The sequence below is a fragment of the Prionailurus bengalensis genome, chromosome D1 (genome assembly GCF_016509475.1).
Source record: "Prionailurus bengalensis isolate Pbe53 chromosome D1, Fcat_Pben_1.1_paternal_pri, whole genome shotgun sequence".
Classification (NCBI taxonomy): Eukaryota; Metazoa; Chordata; class Mammalia; order Carnivora; family Felidae; genus Prionailurus; species Prionailurus bengalensis.
In genome coordinates this window covers 38,903,129-38,922,068 of record NC_057346.1, presented here as the reverse complement: position 1 = coordinate 38,922,068, position 18,940 = coordinate 38,903,129, and the positions used below count along the sequence as shown (strand labels likewise).

At 48.5% G+C, this 18,940-nt stretch overlaps 1 protein-coding gene across 12 annotated transcripts in view; it reads left to right on the top strand.

Annotated features, from left to right (window-relative positions):
• AMOTL1 (angiomotin like 1) overlaps window positions 1–18,940 on the top strand; it is a 155,977-nt gene that overhangs the window by 99,585 nt on the left and 37,452 nt on the right. For all 12 annotated transcript variants that reach the window (XM_043579910.1, XM_043579909.1, XM_043579908.1 and 9 more), the window contains 3 exons: window positions 3,754–4,045; window positions 10,892–11,036; window positions 12,375–12,464. In XM_043579910.1, the coding sequence (XP_043435845.1) occupies window positions 3,754–4,045; window positions 10,892–11,036; window positions 12,375–12,464 (527 nt within the window). The remainder of the gene's footprint in view (window positions 1–3,753; window positions 4,046–10,891; window positions 11,037–12,374; window positions 12,465–18,940) is intronic.

Genomic DNA, 18,940 nt, shown 5'->3' with positions numbered 1-18,940 from the left:
GCTTGGTGGGAGGATTTGTATTAGGGGCTGTGGGATTCAGGTGATAATAGTTAATGGTGATTATGACTAACTGTTTGACCAGTACTTCCTTTGTGCCGGGCTTTGTACATATTATTAGCTCCCTAAGTCCTTTAGCATTGAGCTAAGTTGTGCATTGTCCCAGGAAACCCAAGACGCATGGTGTCAAATAAGCTAGCTCTCTGACTTCACAACCTGCAGGGGAAAGAGGCGCACAAATCCCTGTAGCGTCGCATTCTGTTCACAGGTGTTTCTCATTTAACTGTTGGTTCCCATCTTGTCTTTTTCCCTTTTCTCTGTGTCCTCGTTGCCAGGGTCACGGCCAATCAACAGCATTATCTTTGTAAGCTAAGGGTAGGTGGTTTTTAGTATGATCTCATGTGACATTTTCCTGTTCTGTCCCAACACCATGTCCCCCTCATTCACACTAAACCCACATCTGCCTTGTACAGATCGTTGAGCCCACCAACGCGTTGGCTGAGTAGTGGAGCCAATGAATAGAAGTTTGCTGACCTGCCTGCACATCATCCATTGTAATGTGGTGTTTATCGAATGTGTAACGGAGTTATTTATGTGGCCAATGTTCTCTTTAGTAGAAGAGTTCCCATTTTGAAAAAGTAAGTTCTTGGGGCGCCTGGGTGGCGCAGTCGGTTAAGCGTCCGACTTCAGCCAGGTCACGATCTCGCGGTCCGGGAGTTCGAGCCCCGCGTCAGGCTCTGGGCTGATGGCTCAGAGCCTGGAGCCTGTTTCCGATTCTGTGTCTCCCTCTCTCTCTGCCCCTCCCCCGTTCATGCTCTGTCTCTCTCTGTCCCAAAAATAAATAAACGTTGAAAAAAAAATTAAAAAAAAAAAAGAAAAAGAAAAAGTAAGTTCTTTTCTGTCACCTAACTTTGGCAAACACCCTTTTCCTGCATTGCCACTCAGGTAACTAGTCACCATCATGGGTAACTTAGGCTGACATTCAGAAAACACTTCCTTTTTGTTATATATCAGAGAAAGATGAGAAGATAAGCCTACCACTGTGAGTCCCAAATCCCAGAGCTTAATAAATGTTAAAAGATAGAAGCCCTAGTCCGAAGCTGCCTGGGTCAAAGGGAAGCCCCATGGTTTGGAGAGCAGGTGATAGGTTCATCTGTACCCACCTCACCTCCAAGGAGACACGCCACATGTGTCCCTTGCCTTGGATGAAGCGGGAAGGGAGTATGACACTCAGAGCCTTTCCACTCTTGCCACGGAGTTGGACCTCATACACACAGGACGACACATAGTCATATACATGCTTCATTGTGGAAGGGGCACAAATTCATCAAAACGCCGAAGCGTTTTATTTCTGAAGAGACGGGCAGGTAGCTATGTCACAGGTATGGAGAGGGAGGGAGGAGGGGTGGTTTACATCCCCCCCCCCCCCCCCCGTGACAACACTCCTTCTGAACTCTGAGGATGGCTGGAAGGTGGAGCCCACTTAAGGAATAAAGAACCCAACTGAGCTCCATCGTTCTCCACCAGGCGTTGCAGAACTCAGATCCCAGCCATTTCAACAGGAAATAGAAGGGGCTTCCTGACTGAAGGCCTAAGGAAACCTAGTTGGGCCTAGGAAACCTCCTGAGCCTAGGTGCGAGGCTCTGGTGTTTGTTGCCAAAGCGAGGCCTGTGGTAGGTCACGTTGTCGGGCTCTCCTGCATTTCTTCTGAGGTCGTCTTTACGAACGTCTGCATATCCGTGCAGGGAGGGCTAAGGTGGCCCTTCTCAAATTTTCTTCTAGAGTTTGACATTTAGGTGCCAGGAGTCGGCATTCGGAGGGCTCCTGACTCTACGATACGTTTACAAAATAAGCGGCACGGAGCCTGACAGGGTCCAAAAACATTCCAGCAAGTATACCTAAAAGGAAAATAGAAGGCCACACAGTCTCCTGGGGAAAGTGGGGGCTTTGGCTCCCGCTGGCCAGGAATAAGGGGAGGTGACAGGGGCTGAGTGTCAAGGATTGGAAAGTAGCGGGATCTCCAGAGGACTCTGCCCTGGGATACAGAATGTGGGTGGTTTAGGGTTGCTGACCATTCTGCTCACTCCAGTTCCCAGACTGAATCCTAAAGGTTAGGGAGGTCAACAAGAAAACTTGTCTTCCCGAGTCTGCAGAAGAAAGACAGCCATAGTTGGAGAACTGGCCACCATGACTGTCTTTGGTGCTAATACCTGTGTGAGTTGTTGGTAGGAGCCCTTGGCTTAGGCTGAGAGAAAATGCGATGATGCTTACGGAACAGAGAAGTGAGGAGGGGATTGTTAGGGAGTGAAGTCAGAGAGGGCAGCCCAAGATTTCAGATAAGCTAGTGCCTGGGCTTGGAACCATCTTTTTTTTTTTTTTTTTTTCAACGTTTTATTTATTTTTGGGACAGAGAGAGACAGAGCATGAACGGGGGAGGGGCAGAGAGAGAGGGAGACACAGAATCGGAAACAGGCTCCAGGCTCTGAGCCATCAGCCCAGAGCCTGACGCGGGGCTCGAACTCCCGGACCGCGAGATCGTGACCTGGCTGAAGTCGGATGCTTAACCGACTGCGCCACCCAGGCGCCCCGGAACTATCTTTATTATATGGCTAAGATCCCCAGACCTCCTCACCCTGGCAAATCAAAACAAAAGATTTGTCCCTTCCCCAAGACTTGTCCATTTCACTGGATGGTACCTCTGTCCATGTGTGTAAAGCCCCAAATTTAGGAGTAATGTTGTTTAACCTTTATTTATGTTGAGAGAGAGAGACAGCATGAGAGGGGCAGGGGCGGAGGCAGAGAGAGAGAGAGAGAGTCCCAAGCAAGCTGCATGCTGTCAGCCAGGAGTCCAATGCGGGGCTCGAACCTATGAACTGTGAGATCATGACCTGAGCAGAAATCAAGAGCCAGATGCTTAACCGACTGAGCCACCCAGGTGCCCCCAGGAGTAATTTTTAAATTTTCCTCACCTTCTCTCTCCCTGTCCATGATTTATCCAGCCATATCCCCAATCCATCCATGATTTCTCTGCCGCTGCCGCCCTGTGAGACTTCACGGTTCTCACCTAGACCACACTCAGGCCTCCCTGCGGGCGCCCTTCATGCATTTTGCCACTGCATCCCATCTGCAGACCAGTCAGTGGGGCAGCTCCTCTGCGGCCGCGGTCTACACCAAGGGCTGGCCTTGGCTGACAAAGGCCTTTGCTCGTGGCTCTGGTCATATCTCACACTACTTGCAGACTCTACTCGGTATTTGCGTGTGTGCTCTCTTTCGTACTCATTGGTGCCTGTGCTAAATCCTGACCTTGGCCCCGTGCCCTAGCTGATTCCCCTACCTGGGAGACTCCTTTTCCTCCTCCTTTCTGCAGGGTCCTTCTTAGCTGTCATTCAGACTTCAACGCAAGCACCCACGTCTCCCTCCCTGACCTCTCTGTACGAACTAGGCATGTAGCCACTCACAGTCACATTACTCTGCTCTACCTGGCCGATCAGCTTGTCCCCGAACATGTAAGCCTCACGAGAGCAGGGACCTTGTATCCGCCGCGACCAGAACAGTGCTGATTAGAGGGAGAACGCATTAAATGCCTGGGTGAAGGACCCAACCTGCTCTACTGGCGCCAGCACCCAGATGTGCGCTGATGGCCTCTGGTAGCCCAGGCCAGTCGCTAGGACGCGTCCTGTTGTGACTCCCCCCCCCCCGCCCCACCCCCTGCTCCCGTTTCTCGGGTGTGATGACCGGTGTCCACTTCCCTTGCAGCCGCCCCTGCCAGCTCCCTTTCCCGTCGACAGTGCAGCCGCACAGCCCGATGTCCTCCCAGAACCCCTCCGCCGGCGGGCCGCTGCACTCCGTGTCGGTGCCGCTCGCGCTGCCCATGACCCTGGCGGCCCCGCAGCCCCCGCCCGCCGCCTCCCCCAGCCAGCAGCTCGGGCCAGACGCGTTCGCCATCGTGGAGCGAGCCCAGCAGATGGTGGAGATCCTGACCGAGGAGAACCGCGTGCTGCACCAGGAGCTTCAGGGTTACTACGACAATGCCGACAAGCTCCATAAGGTAGGTGACTTCCGGAGGGAAGGACAGGGGAAGGGACAGAGTTGTTTCCCCGCTGCTTGACTCACTGGCCAGCAGCGACCCCCGTGTATTCCAGGCACCGTGCAAAGCTTTAGGGAGACGAATAAAGAGGACACAGGCCCTGCCTTGGAGGAGCTTACCGTCCAAAAGGGGGAGGGTTGCCTAAGCTGACACCTGCTGTAGGGTGTCAGGTGGTTATAGAAGGTACAGTGAGGGTGGCCCTGGACCTGGGACTCAGAGGTGGGTAGTATTTCCCCAGGAGGACAGCGGGAATATTAGAGGGTGTGGCTGCCTTCATTCTTAGGGCTTTATGCCGAGAGCCACAGTCAGGAAGACTTTATGCAAGATGAACTGTGGTAGGCAGTGATTTCATGGTGACCGCCCACCCCCATGTGTCAGCACCAGAAATGCTTGTGGTAGAACAGAAGAGGTGAGGGGGCAAAGGGCGATAGGATGTTTTAGGGTAGCAGAGCCACAGGGCACTAGCTTCCTTTCTGGAGGCGAGGGGGCATGTGTGGTAGAAGTGATCTTGTAAGAGTCTGAGTCCCTGGCTCTGTCCTGGACAATCAGGGGCTTTTTATAAATAGAAAAGGTAGGAATATAAACCCTGCCTGACTGCAGGAGCCTTGCCATTTGGTTCCATATGTCAGTTAATGCTCCCGGTTGGCCCATTTAGCGTTCACCTCTCAGGTAAGGTGGAGTCTTTGTCGCTGGTCCGGTTTTCAGAGTAGTGGGCGCCTCTGATTTCCTGGCAGTACCCAGTGGGGAGCAGTGGGTTTGATGGTGCAAATGTTCACAGACAGAATCTGCTCCAGCACGTTTGTGCAGAGCTTCCACTGAAGAGGTCTGGAGCTCCCTGGAGTCAAGACCAGACTTGGTCCAGAGAGCTCCAGATGCCTTTCCTGGAGGGAGAAGATGAGAGCCAAAAACAAATGGGCTGCCTGAAGGTGGCGGCCTCACTCCCACCCTGCTCGGACCGTAAAAGCTGGGAAACCAGCATGCTGTCTCGTGGCCTTGGTTGTAAGTCACTGCTCAGGCCCAAACTTGTGTCTGACACTTCCTGGGGCAGCTTCCTTCCGGGTGCAGTCGAACACTGGGAAGGAGCTACTCAGCCCCTCCTGGGAAATAACGAATTCTTCTCCCAACGAAGCCGTATGGCAGACATGTCCAGGAGTTACGCAGACCCAGCTGAGGGCAGTTCAGTTCTGGGTCTTTTTGCGTGAAGATCTTTGTGGGTTTTTTTTTTTTTTTAATTTACTTTAGAGATTTAGAGAGAGAGAGAGGCAGAGGGGCAGAGGGAGGGAGACAGAGAAAGAGAACCTTCAGCAGGGCTCAATCCCATGACCCTGGCGTCATGACCTGAGCCAAAATCAAGAGTCGGACGCTCAACCGACTGAGCCACCCAAGTGCCCCATGCACATCTCTTTCTTGATTTCAGCGCACATTTCTGTTTTGAAAAACAAAATCAATCTCCCGGTGACTCAGTTTCCCTGCACAGGGGGTGATTATTAAACTTCGCAGCCAAAAGGATTCTGATGACCAAGAAAGGAAAAATCAAAAGCTGTTTCCTTTCTGGAACTCAAAACTCCTTCAGTCCCTTGAATATTGTAAATGGTTCTATAATTATTACGTGCCCTTAATCAGCCATATGTCAAACTGGAATTGCCAGTTTGAACACCCAGATTTTGGTGGATACTTGCCGTATTCATCACGAGTTCCCCAGCTGTTGTCAACAACTGGGACTGAGAGACACAAGGGCTGCCTGCAATCTGCACCTTAACATTTCGTGGCTTGTGTCCCCGAGGTCGGCCTTGCCCCAGGTGTTGCCTCCGCATCGGCCGCACTGCTCGGCTGTGTGTCGGCAGGCCTGGGGAGAGGACTGTCGGATGAGGTGACGACCTCACTTGGCAGTGAGGATGACCCAGCTTTGGGTGGAGACACGAACTGTGCCGGAGGATGTGGGCGCCCTGTGCCGACAGGAACATCCATCCCGGGGCCCTCACAGCGTTGAGAGCGCTCGCAGAGATTCATGGTAAGGGCAAAACCAGAAATAGATGAATTTTTAATTACAGGGCTTACCCTCTGCATCCCGTGCCAGGAACACAGCAGGGAAGAACAACTAAAGGCAGAGCCTGCCGGAGCGCGGCCTAGATAGGAAGCCCCTGTTTCCAGAGAGGTGCAAGGTGGTGATTATCGCTGTTGGTGTTGGAATGATGGTTGAGGACCCCCAGAAGGAGTGGCTGTTTTTAGTTTTTCCTCTGGGTCGCTCATTTTGCTTCTCTTTCCTCCCAGTTTCCCTGAAACCTAATTAATGGACAGAGTTTCTAGCAGGACTAGACTGTGGGCTGTTGAGAGGGTTGGCCTCAGAAGCCGTCAGGGCACAGATGGGCATTTGAAGGGAAAGGGCCAGGTATTTATGGCTCCCCCAGGCTTGCTTTAGGGGAGACCCTCTTTTGTCAGCGCAGTAGCGGTGGCTTTGACTGGGTCGTCTGCCGCTTGGACGGAAGGCCAGTCTTTGTCCTGTGGGTCTCTGGACTGTGCACATGAAGGGGCACAGGGAAACACCAGTATCTAGAGCTTGGAGTGGCTGAGATTTTCTCCGGGCTTCTCACTCTGCTCATAGTTCTGTTCCTGGGGCAAGCGTCTCTCTGTGTGCTTTCAGGGGCTCTGCGGCTTGGCCTAAGAGCTTCCTGACATCCAGCTGGAAGGGAAAATAGGGGCTGTGAAGGCAAACCCAGAGCTGTGTTCAGAGGATCGTACTCGGACCATCACTAGCCCAGGTGTTTGCATAGCCTGTCCAACCTTCCCTTTATCTTTAACAAATATCAGGGGGATTCAGATGTTCTGGACACGATGGGTATGGGGTTCCCGTTCTGAAGGAGTGTGCAGTCAAATCATAGAGCTTTAGACTTAAAATTCTTAAAATGATTCTAGTCTAGCTTCCCACTCTTGAGGAATCCTTGCTTCATGTGCCTGAAAGGAGAGCTCGCATTTTTTACTTGAATGCCTACAGAGGAGAGAAGCTCCCTACCGGGCGTCCTTCTGGAAAACAAAACTAGTTAGGAAATAATCCCTTATGTGGAATCAAAAGCTGCATCTCCTAAACTTCCTACATTGAGTCATAGCTCTGTCCTCCCTCACCACACTGAAGGAGACTAACGTCTCCATCAGGAAATACCTTGTACTGAACTGAAACCCTTACCCTTTCTCACTTGGAAGCTATAGTCGAGTTAACCGTATCCCAGTTCTTCGTTGTTTTAGTATTTAAGATAGCAAACCATGCTGTCACAGGGATCCCCCAGTTAGTTTCCTTTTATAGTATGCAGAGGGCAGCTCTTTCAGTAAAAGGAAAGAATCCACGATCGGGTATGGTTCATCAGTGCCCAAGTCTGTCTTTGGGAACTTACAACATTTAAAGATTAATGGATCAGTCTGTATTTTTGTCGTGGGCAGGGCAGCGTTTTAGGGCGGTAAGGGCTTATTTTCTGCACTCGAGGAGCTGACAGTCAAATCGGGGATGTAAAGTTCACGTGCACAACCGAATTCCAGTCAGATGAATCCTGCAGATGGAAGTCCGTGAGAGCAGCTGGAGCGAAGTTCCAGTGGCCGGTGTAGTTGAGGACAGTTTCTGGCTTGACTTCTTCGTTGTCCTGGACTTGAAGCACTGAGCACCTCAGGGGGGATGCCTCCCTCAGGGTCTATGCTGCCCTAGGCTTCCCAGCACTAGGTGATGCCCTCTGGCCCTCAAGGGGACGGTCCCTGAGGCATGCCCATCTGTCTGAAAACAAAGGCCATCTTTTTTTTTTTTTTTTTAATTTTTTTTTTTCAACGTTTATTTATTTTTGGGACAGAGAGAGACAGAGCATGAACGGGGGAGGGGCAGAGAGAGAGGGAGACACAGAATCGGAAACAGGCTCCAGGCTCTGAGCCATCAGCCCAGAGCCTGACGCGGGGCTCGAACTCCCGGACCGCGAGATCGTGACCTGGCTGAAGTCGGACGCTTAACCGACTGCGCCACCCAGGCGCCCCAAAGGCCATCTTTTATAGATGAAATTAGCATAGAAATGGTGATATGTTTCAAAGCCAACTCTTCTGCAAACAAAATTAAAAGGAAGGAACATGATTTGGGGGGGGCTAGGAACAGGAGTCAGGATGTGCCCTTCTCTGGCTGCCATATTCCCAACAGCTCAGGAGATCTTGGGAAGAAACAGAAAGGCCTATTGAAATGAGGGGACTCTGAGAGAATCGACTCTGGTAGCCGGAGGCCTTTGGGAAAATAACACGGTGCCCAGAGGGGCCTTGGCATTTGGCTCCTCCATCCCACAGAAGCCCTGATGCTCTCCACACCTCTTCACTGGCCTCTTCTCGGACGTGTCTTCTCGGCTCCATTGTAACCTCTGGGGCACTGACCACATTCTCTCTTCGTAAGATTGTGGCACCCCCAGCTTCATTCTTGTCCAGTGGCTCCTCTGCCCCACGTACTGCACAGGGTTGACGCCCCCTCCTTGGCCCTGTCGTCTTCTGTCAATCTCCCTAAGTCGTCCCCGCTGTATGACATCAGCTGTCATCGGGACCCAGTGAACGAGCCGCTCTCCGGGCTTCCAGACCTGTATCTCTACCTGCTACCTGGAAATCCTTGCCTGCTGTTCTGCAGGGAGGTCGGTGCCTCCCAAACCAGGCCGCTTTCCTTGGCTTTGCTAAGCCCGTTTCTCTTAGAATCACTTACTTTGGTTAAGTCTTACTACTCTGTCTTCCCAGATCCGAATGTCTACGTTGTCTTTGATTTCCTTCTCCTTTGCCATCCCGACCACTCCCTGTGCCCTGTTGACTCCACTCTTCAGTGTCATTGGAATTTGCCTTTTCAGTTGTCATAATTCCCTACCCTTGTCATCTGTCATTGAACTATTTACGTTAGCTTCTTACCTGGACTTGTTTTCTCCTGTTTCCTCTCCCTACACTCTCCCCCAACCCCTATGTCCCCCCCACCCCCTCTCCCTTTTGTATCTCTATAAAGCCTCAGATAAGGTCATGCTGCCCAGCTGCTTAGATACCCCTCCGTTCCCCAACCCTCCTTACCCCTGTAATTCCCCCTCACCCCTGAAGTCCTTCCTTCGGGACTAGCTCCCGCCCTCATGTCTGGCTCTCATCCCTGGACTACCTGTCATGTCACAGACATGCACTTTCTCTTGTGGCCCTGTGCTGTGGCTCACGCCCTGTCTTCTGACCACAACACCAAAACCATTTGGCCTTTTCTGCTTGGGCAAACTCTGTGCATCCTTCAAGACTCATTTTAAGTGGCGTTTTCCCTGATATCTTTTCTAAAGAAACCATTTCTCACCCCTGCAGAATTAATGACTTTATCGCTAGGCTGTCAGAGCATTACAGAACCACCACCCCCCGGTTCCCATTGCTTTGGAGAAGTGCACGTGCCTGGGGAGAGGCCGACACTAGACTGAGCTCCCAAAGACCGGGAATTATCTTACTAATTTCTGTATCCTTGGCACAAGGACACATCGAAAATGTGCGAGAGATGTCTGTTATGTCAGGACGTGCATTATTTACAGGGGTCCCAGCAGGGACTTTCTGATCGGAGCAGCTGAGGTACCTGCAGTTAGGGTGCCTGGCTCATGGTGACACAAGGTCTCCTGTGAAGGGACCGAAAACACAATGCAGGTCTCTTGGTGCCCAGTGAGGGGCGCTAGTGCTTCAGCCCTCCCCACTGGGCCTCTGCTTCTTCTGACTTGGAGCAGCAGTTCATCAATGTTCCGTGTTCCCTTCTCCTGCGTGCATGTTACACAGCAATAAAATGGGGGTTGTTGACACCTACCTGGAAAGCATGCTGTTAGAGGAGACTCCTGTTAGAGCAGGTACGGCTACTTGTTATAGATTTACCTGCGCCCGAGATTACAGGCACACCTCTTGACTTCTTGAAAAATGGAAAAAGATGGGGCGCCTGGGTGGCGCAGTCGGTTAAGCGTCCGACTTCAGCCAGGTCACGATCTCGCGGTCTGGGAGTTCGAGCCCCGCGTCAGGCTCTGGGCTGATGGCTCAGAGCCTGGAGCCTGTTTCCGATTCTGTGTCTCCCTCTCTCTCTGCCCCTCCCCCGTTCATGCTCTGTCTCTCTCTGTCCCAAAAATAAATAAACGTTGAAAAAAAAAATTTAAAAAAAAAAAATTAAAAAAAAAATAAAAATGGAAAAAGAATGGTTTTAACCCCATATCGTTCAATTCCTTCACATAAAGAGGTTTCCTGTGGTGCATTTGTATATGATTAGATCTGAGTCCTTTGTCCTTATGTGGGTAAGTTCACAGACAAAGGGGTCAACATGCTGAGTAATGATGCCTCTCCTTGCGTGGATTTGATGTTCCTTTGGGGCCGGGTAGGAGGGGCTCTGGAAGACCACTGCACTTGTAGCCTGGAAATGTGGGTTCTAGCTGTGGCCCTTTAGTTTTTCTGCACATGAATACTTTTCCCTTACCTAAAGTGAGAAGAAGAAAAATAGTTGCAAATTGCCGTACAAAATATAGGAGGTTGAACTTATGTTTACATTCACCCCTTCCTGGTAAGTGTACAGAGAAACTTCTACAAGGTGACATTAGGCAGTCCAGCCAGCCTTGTGAACCTGCTGTTTACAGAGTCCTAACGTGGCCCTTAGAGGGCAGAGGGGGAGTGGAACCGATTACGCGTTTGGGGAGGTGTGCGACTGGAGGGGCAGGCAGACTGCACCCAAGACAGAGCCTTCGCACTCGGAATGCTAAAGAATCAGTGTCACAGAGGCACCCGTGGGCATGCCAGGAATCCGACTTTCATGCCACTTCTTTCTTTCAGTTTGAAAAAGAGCTTCAGAGGATTTCAGAAGCCTATGAGAGCCTGGTCAAGTCTACTACCAAGCGAGAATCGCTGGACAAGGCGATGCGAAACAAACTGGAAGGCGAGATCCGAAGACTTCACGATTTCAACAGAGACCTGCGAGGCATGTCCAGCCCCACCCACACACTCTCTGCCCTAGACTCCCTTGTAGCTGGCTGCCTGGCCTCAGGTCCACACTGTCCGATGGTCCTGGAAAGTCCAACCACCCGGGGCAGGGGCACTCAAAGAGCAGGATTGTTCCTTTCTCCTTTGTAGGTTGTGGGCTGTGGGTTGCAGCACTGGGTCTGAGAAATGGCGGCCTCCGTGCACGAGCCCATGAAAGGGAGGGAGTGTGTGTGCAGCTCCTTCTCCGCTTTAAAAGTACTTGCTAGTCCATGGCAAATTTATTCAGTAAGATAAAAATAAAAACATCACTTCAAAATTTAAAAAAAATAATAAAATACAAGTACTCAGTGATTTGTGACTACGCAAAGACGAATGTTTGGATGCACAACCCTTCCCACATCGGGCTGAGTCATTGGGTGGCATTCTTTGAAAGCCACCGCTCCGCACTTGCTAGATAGAGTAGAGAAGATGGAGCTAGACAGCATCCCTCTTGGAGGGGAAAAAAAAAAAAAGCCCACAGTTGTGATAAATGTAGATATATATAAACTCCCCGAAAGCTGGAAGCCACCTGCAGCGGGATCTTGGCAGTCTCCAACACGCAGAATGATTCAACCCCTAAAATTTTCCTTGTCTTTCAGTCAACTAAGCCATTTTTCAATTGCCTCGGCTGCCAAAATAATGTCCTAATGGCGGTCTCCAGGACCTAGAGCCTCCCTTTCCTATTCCTACAAATCCTTTTGTCTTGGGACTCGTGCACGTCCAACAAAGACTTCTTCTGAGTTATTTCACTGAGAAAGTGAAGACTTAACCAAGCAGTTTGAGCAGACATGGAACCTCGTAGGTAGACTCTTTATCCATTAGGTCATTTTGACTTTTAAAAAAAAAACGTTTGGTATTTCTTGAATTGTTATTTCTATTTTTTGCTTCCCAGCTACGGGCAGCTGTCCCTGGCTAACCACAGGGCTGGTGGTGAGGGATAGAACTAGGGCTGGGTTTGAGGCCAAGGAGACTTAACCCCTTTTCAGGGGCTTCAAAACAGAGGTTTGCCGGCCTTGCAGGCAGTGATGAGTGATGCAGTTCTCAGAACCTGTGCTCGGCTGCCTCGCGCCGCTGCCTACCCTGACATTCAGATGGCATGAAGGCACACAGCGTGCCCTCTGGAGACTTTCCTTTGGGTGTTTGGGAGCACACTGCCCCTCCCCAAGAGTTACTCACTTTGGGGCCCCTGCCTGAGCATCTCTGCATACCCAGCTCCTGGCACCCACGTCATTTCTTGTTTGGATGGTGTCTTAGATCCATATGCATTTCTTTGTGACCGTTTCCTCTTTGCACGCAGATCGACTGGAGACCGCCAACAGGCAACTGTCCAGCAGGGACTACGACGGGCACGAAGACAGAGCCGCAGAGGGGCTTTATGCTTCCCAGAGTGAGTCTCCAACATTTATCTGTCCCGACATTGGTATTCCTAAAAACTGGGGGCCTGCGGAAAGAATCTTACTAGTTTTAAGCAGGTTTGTAAGTAGGTCGTTGGCTTCTGGTTCGTTCACTCAGTGAATGAGCTGTTGGGCCTCGGAGGAGGCCCTTCTACGTCTGCCAGAGACGAAGCCAAGGTTGATTTGTTTTATTTCGGCAATGTGTATTCTGTCCTTCTGACCTACAGTTTGTCTCTAATATCCTCCCAGAGAAGCAACATGGCAGTCTTTCCTGACACTCACCACTTTCAGTCAGGCACAACTCTTTTGCTCCACGGAGAGGGAAGGAGGCTCGTGGCAGGATTGGGTCCTCCTGGCATGTTCTGTGCTCCTTAGGTTCAGCACTTCCGGCCTGGCCGCCTCTGGCAGCATCGAGTCACCGAAGGGCCTCACCTTGTATCTTCGTATGTGGTGCCCGTTTCCAAAAGCCACTGAGCCCAGCGCAGCGCAGAATAAAATCTTCAGTGGCTTCCTGTGCCTTTGGCTTCATTGGGAGAATATTTTATTCATTTTACCAGAGGCAAAAGATAGAAACAAATGGGTTTTGAGAAACCATCGGTTTGAATTCCTGCAAATCCATTGTATGTCAGAAATGTAAAAATCCAGTTAAGCTGTTTAGAAAATCAAATTTATTTCTGTATCATAAGTCTCAGTAAGTCCTGTGTATCCAGACACTGGCCATCCCTTGTATAATGGTGGTGTTCTGATGCTTGGGTCCTGAGTACAGCCCTACGTTTTCAAGGCTGGGAAATAGTTGGTTCAATTTTCTAATTCCCAGTACTCTTTGGTTGGGTTCAATTTCCGTTGTTTCCCCCAAATTTACTCTTGGGACCACCCCATTTATTTGTCTCAGCTTCAGTTTTTTAATTCTGTTTTGGGAAATGGACACTTAACCCCGTCAAGGGATTTTGCCTCCGATTCCTTGGGTGTCTGGCAATAGGTGAATTGGCCTGTGTTCCAGATTTACATAAAAAAAACTATGTCAGCGTCTTGAATTACTCACTCTCCTAACAAATATTATTTCTTCTAATGGGTGCAGTCCATCCACCATCTCATCTGAGCTTTCGTTAAAAAAAAAAAAAAAAAAAAAAGAGTCACCTGTACTATTTGCGTTTAGGATTGTAACACCTTGCTTTTGGATGACCGTGTGCCTAGGTGGAATGCGTGTCTTTGGCAGTCACGTGAGCAATGTCACCCTGCTGGTACCCTGCCTTCTTGTCAGGGGATGTTATTTTGTCGCATAGTTTAAGTGAAAATGGAAAAGCCAATTAGTTTCATCTGATGGGCATTAAGCTCCAGCCTCCCAGCCCAGACTGTGCTGATGGAATAATAAGATTTGGTGCTGTGTGAGCTGAGAAATGTTCCTGAAGACTTGAACCTCCTGGCTGAAAGCTAAGACATTAATAACGCAGGCAAAGAGGGCCTCTAGCTTTACAGGGAATGATTTGTTCTGTGCAAACATGCTCCACTGTGTTCCAAAGGCATAAACAAGAGCGTCCAGAGACATTTTTCAACTGCTTGAAGGTATCTCAGTGTTGATGTGTAATGTAATTGAATCAGGGCATTTGAAGCAGGTTTGCTACCAGTGATATCTAACAAAGTTTTCAAAGCCTACTCTTTATAGGACACTTGTGCCTTTATCACAGCTTTATAATTATTTGCGTTAGCTTTTCCTCTCCTGGTGTGGCAAGAGATGGACTTGAGATGTTATTTCAAATTTGCAGGTAGGTTTTTTTTTTTCTTAGTGAGTTGTAAGAACTCTTTGTAAACTAAGGAAATTAGCATGTACTCTACATGTTGCCGATATTTTCCTCAGTTGTTTTTTAATCTTCGATTACAGTGTTCTTTATGTTACAGGAGATTTTTTTTTAAATTTTTTTTTCAACGTTTTTTTATTTATTTTTGGGACAGAGAGAGACAGAGCATGAACGGGGGAGGGGCAGAGAGAGAGGGAGACACAGAATCGGAAACAGGCTCCAGGCTCCGAGCCATCAGCCCAGAGCCTGACGCGGGGCTCGAACTCACGGACCACGAGATCGTGACCTGGCTGAAGTCGGACGCTTAACCGACTGCGCCACCCAGGCGCCCCTACAGGAGATTTTTTTAAGTAACCTTATTTATGCCATCAAGGTGTTATATCATGTTTAGAGATGGTTGTCGCTCACCAAGATTATAAAAATATTCACCTATGTTTTCTTCAGATGTGTTTATGATTTCACTGTTTGCAAGGCTTATTATATTTCGGAAGCTAGTTAGGGAGGCACAGTAAAGGAGAAATTCACGAAGGACTAACCTAGAGGTAAGAAGACTAATTTCCAGGTATTTTAGGATCTAGACAAGAGGTCCTGAACTAAAACAGAAATAGTGATGGAGGGTAGAAGAGAGAGAAGTAAGTGACGAAATTAGTAGGATTCGGTGGCCAATTGAGTAATGGCAGTGAGAGCGTGAGAGAAAGGGGTGACTGAGCAATAAGATGGATGGTCACCCTTTACCAGTAAAAAGCAGGAGTAGCATGTTGGGATTAGATAACGAGGAATGGTTTGAGCACGTTGAGTCATCTCATGCTGCGGCCCCTCGCTAAATGAGCAGGTGTAACAGTAGGGGCAGACATGCCCAGAAGGCTGGTGATGGGCACTGCCCCTTGGCAGGCTTCAGCATGTGGGCACAGAATGGCAGGCATGAGTTACTACCCCTCCTCATCGTTATTAATGTGTTCCATTATCCGTGTATTGTTTTAGAAGCTCTATTATTGGAATACTTCTTAAGTTTTTTTTTAATGTTTTATTTTTGAGAGAGGGAGAGACAGAATGCGAGCAGGGGAAAGGCAGAGAGAAAGGGAGACGCAGAATCAGAAGCAGGCTCCAGGCGCCGAGCTGTCAGCACCGAGCCCGACGTGGGGCTCGAACCCATGAACTGTGAGATCATGACCTGAGTCGAAGTCGGACACCCAACTGACTGAGCCACCCAGGCGCCCCTGGAATGCTTTTTAAATGCTTAGTAATCATAATTATAAGCATTGCACACACAAAAGCAGCCATCCTTTTCAAATGAATCTTTTGAGATTCTAGCCCGTGGCTAAGAGAAAGCAAGACTGCAGACCAAATAGTAGTGACTTCTCTGAGTAACACAAGGCAGCGAGCTAAGGCTAAGTCGCCAAGCCCCTGACAAACACCTTGGCCAATGGAGACACTGGAGGGAAGGGGAAAGTAGAGTCTGGTATGTTTGATTTTTTTTTTTTTTTTTTTGCTAGGTGTTCTTGTTGGATCTAGGAGTTCAGGTCCAAGAACACCCAAGGAACTCTTGCAGTACATTGGTCAGTAGGATTTCTGTAAAGCTCTCTCTAATAATAGAGGGAGAAACTCCTTCCTGGCCAGATCACTAAATCTCTCTGCTGCCCAGGGGAGTTTTCCTTTGAGGCCTGAACTCTCTGCTCTTAAGTTGGAGCCTGATGAAGACCTCGGTGGACTGCCAGGGTGGTCACTACGTAGCTCTTCAGATTGAAACGAACATTAAACAGGGTGATTATTGAGCCTCCCTTGATCGTGAAATCTGTCGGTATTAAAAACTGCACTTAATTAAGTGCTTAGGAGTTTGGTGACTGCGCGGAGTTGTTTTTCTCTATCACCTCATGGTGTTGCATCCCTGTCTTTGGAGGAATTCAGATAAAACCAAATTTTATTTGGTTGATTTCTGGGTTTGCTCGTTTATTTTTCTAAATATTTTTGCAAACAAATTCTCCTGAAAAACAGGGCATCTAGCCAATCCCTATTTTGTCTGCGCGAAACTGGGGCTTCTTTGTCCCGTTTAATGTCTTTAACTTACTGGGACCCCTGGTCTTCCCATTCATGTATTTGTCTGTGTCACGCACATGCATTTGTGCACGTCCTCACGCGTGCGCACACACGTACAGCAGAGGCAGGCCACTGCCCACCAAAGGCAGAGCCCCGGGAATGTTTGTCGTCATTCTTAGCTCTGTCTTCTCCATAAGTACAACGGCTTAACTCTTTTTTCTCTCTGAAAATTGTTAGCTCTGCAGAATTCCCATGCCATTAGGCCAGAAAACCCAAAATGAAATATTAGATCCATGGAAACTGGACTAGTAGAGATGATCTCACTACGTTCTCGGGTTGAGTGGGAGCTGGTTAGCTCTGGAGTATGTGTGTTATTCCAGGATGAAACCAGTCATGTCCCATCGTGTGCGAGAACTTATCTCTGCCCCTCCAGGGTTCTTTAGACCCTACAGGTCGAGCATATTTGGTTAAATTTCAGTCTGTTATAAGTTAGATTCTGGCTGTTAAATGGTGTCCCTCTCTTAAAAAAAAAAAAAAAAAAGGTTTTGAACACTCTGTTATTTGTCCAAGTTGTTGAAAAATTAGTGTACCTAAGTCAGAACCATATGGATTTGATTTTTCTTATAATTCTCATGGGTTTGGAAATTAACAAAAAAAATGTGTGCGACCAACGTATTTTAGAAATAACAGTAATTTGCCATTTTCCATGTGTCTTGTAATCATCATCTTACTCTTAAATCCTGTTTTAGGTACTTTGATTTTCTGTCTTTTGTAGCATATAAAGGAAACTACCATAATTTCCTGCAAGAACATCCCTCTGAGATGTTTGTATTTCCTGCAAGGGCTTGTGTGAAACACCAAGCAGAATTTACAATGACAGAAACATTGGTTCAGCTGACCCACGTAGAGCATGAGGAGATTGTTCTGAATCCTCATTGGGTTTCATTTCCTCGTATTGTGAGTTCCCATCAGGTTTCATTGGGAAAGACAGGTTAGGTTATGGGTGCACTGGTTTACCCCTCCTCTGGGCCTGCCGGTGCCCACAGCTTCTCCTGAGCCCCTCCTGCAGTGTTTACTGGCATTCCATATGGGTGCGATTTATTTGCATGGATCTCCTCTTCTAGGTGGGAGAGCTGTAGGCATTCTCTACCAATAGTCAACAGTACCCATCTCCAACCCGCACTACAAGCCCTTGAACCTTTTTATGTTCCTGGCACTCAGTAAGTGTGTATTGAGGGAATGAATAAAAGTGGGAAATCCTTGTAACATTAGGCTGGAAATTCTCCTGATGGAGCATCCGTATCGAAATGTTCTTTTCAGCTATCTCCCAGTCATGTTTGGAGATAACCTGGGTTATCCTCAGTTATTTTTGAGACATTAGGCAAATTATTAAAAAGAACTATCAGAATAGGAGCAATTTAAAAATGCTCAAATTCCCTTTTAGCCTTGTTCTTTCCCTCCTTCCTTTTTTTCCAGGTAGGAGGATATCCAGGTAAGGGGAATCTTCTACTAATAAGGACAGTAATATTTAATAGTATTGTTCCTGAACATTGGTATTAATAGAGTTGACTTTGGTTCCCTTGACTCCTTCTCTTTTACTCCGTTGTGGTTGTGTTGGAGATGAGAGTTGACCATTTTGTAGCAGTCGGCCAGATGTTTATGCTGACCAATCCGTAGGCCATTTCAGACACCACAGATCAGTGCCTGCGTGAAGAGGAAGGACTTGTCCATGAAACCTGCCAAGGCAATGTCATTTAAGTTGAGAAAATGGTCCTGCCCTGAATTAACCGATGCTCCTTAGAGACGATCCCTACGTTTAATAGGACTGTGCAGTCCTTAATATCAAAGGTTTTGTGGGTACAAGCTCAAGCAAATAATCGTGGATCGGGTGCTGCATGATCTGAATCCTGGTCCCTCACTAACGTACTCAGTGACTTGAAGATAGATGCTTAATCTCCCTGTACCTCCATTTCATCTAAAGAAATAGAATAAATCTAATTCAACCAACAGAGCTCTGTGGGATAACCAGTGACGGGAAATGCAAAGACTTTATAAAATGCATTTATTCTGCATTACTTCTGTGGCGCGTGCATCTGTGCATCCTCCATCAGTTCCAGCACTCGCGTTCTCTGGAAGGACCTGCCAGTTTTCAGGGCGGGGCGATGGGCTGCCTTCCCAAAGAATGCCTGCGTGGCTCACCGAGCCTTGCTGAATTTGGAAAGCAGAGCATGTGCATGCTCACACCACTCGATCAACCTTGACAGGCAGCACTGAGAAACTTCAAACCTACATGACAACCAGCAGCACGCCCAGGCTGCAGGGCATCTGTTGACGTTCAATCAAGTCTCCCCAAGTGTGAAAATTAACATTATTCAATTTGGCTGATTTTCTGTGTTTAAAGAACCAGAGCTGATTAAAGAACTGCCTCTTGATCATGTGTTCACACCGGCCTCTCACAACTGAATGTGGGTTATGAGTTTCACATTGTTGGTTTTCAAGCCGTGTAGCTCCTTGGCATTCCTGTTAGGGGACTGAAAAATCAAATGTCTTTGACTTTATTAGGGTCCATGTTTCTTGTACTAATACGTAGATGGACGGATGGACTGAGCACAAAACGAAAAACATGCTGAAGTCCATTT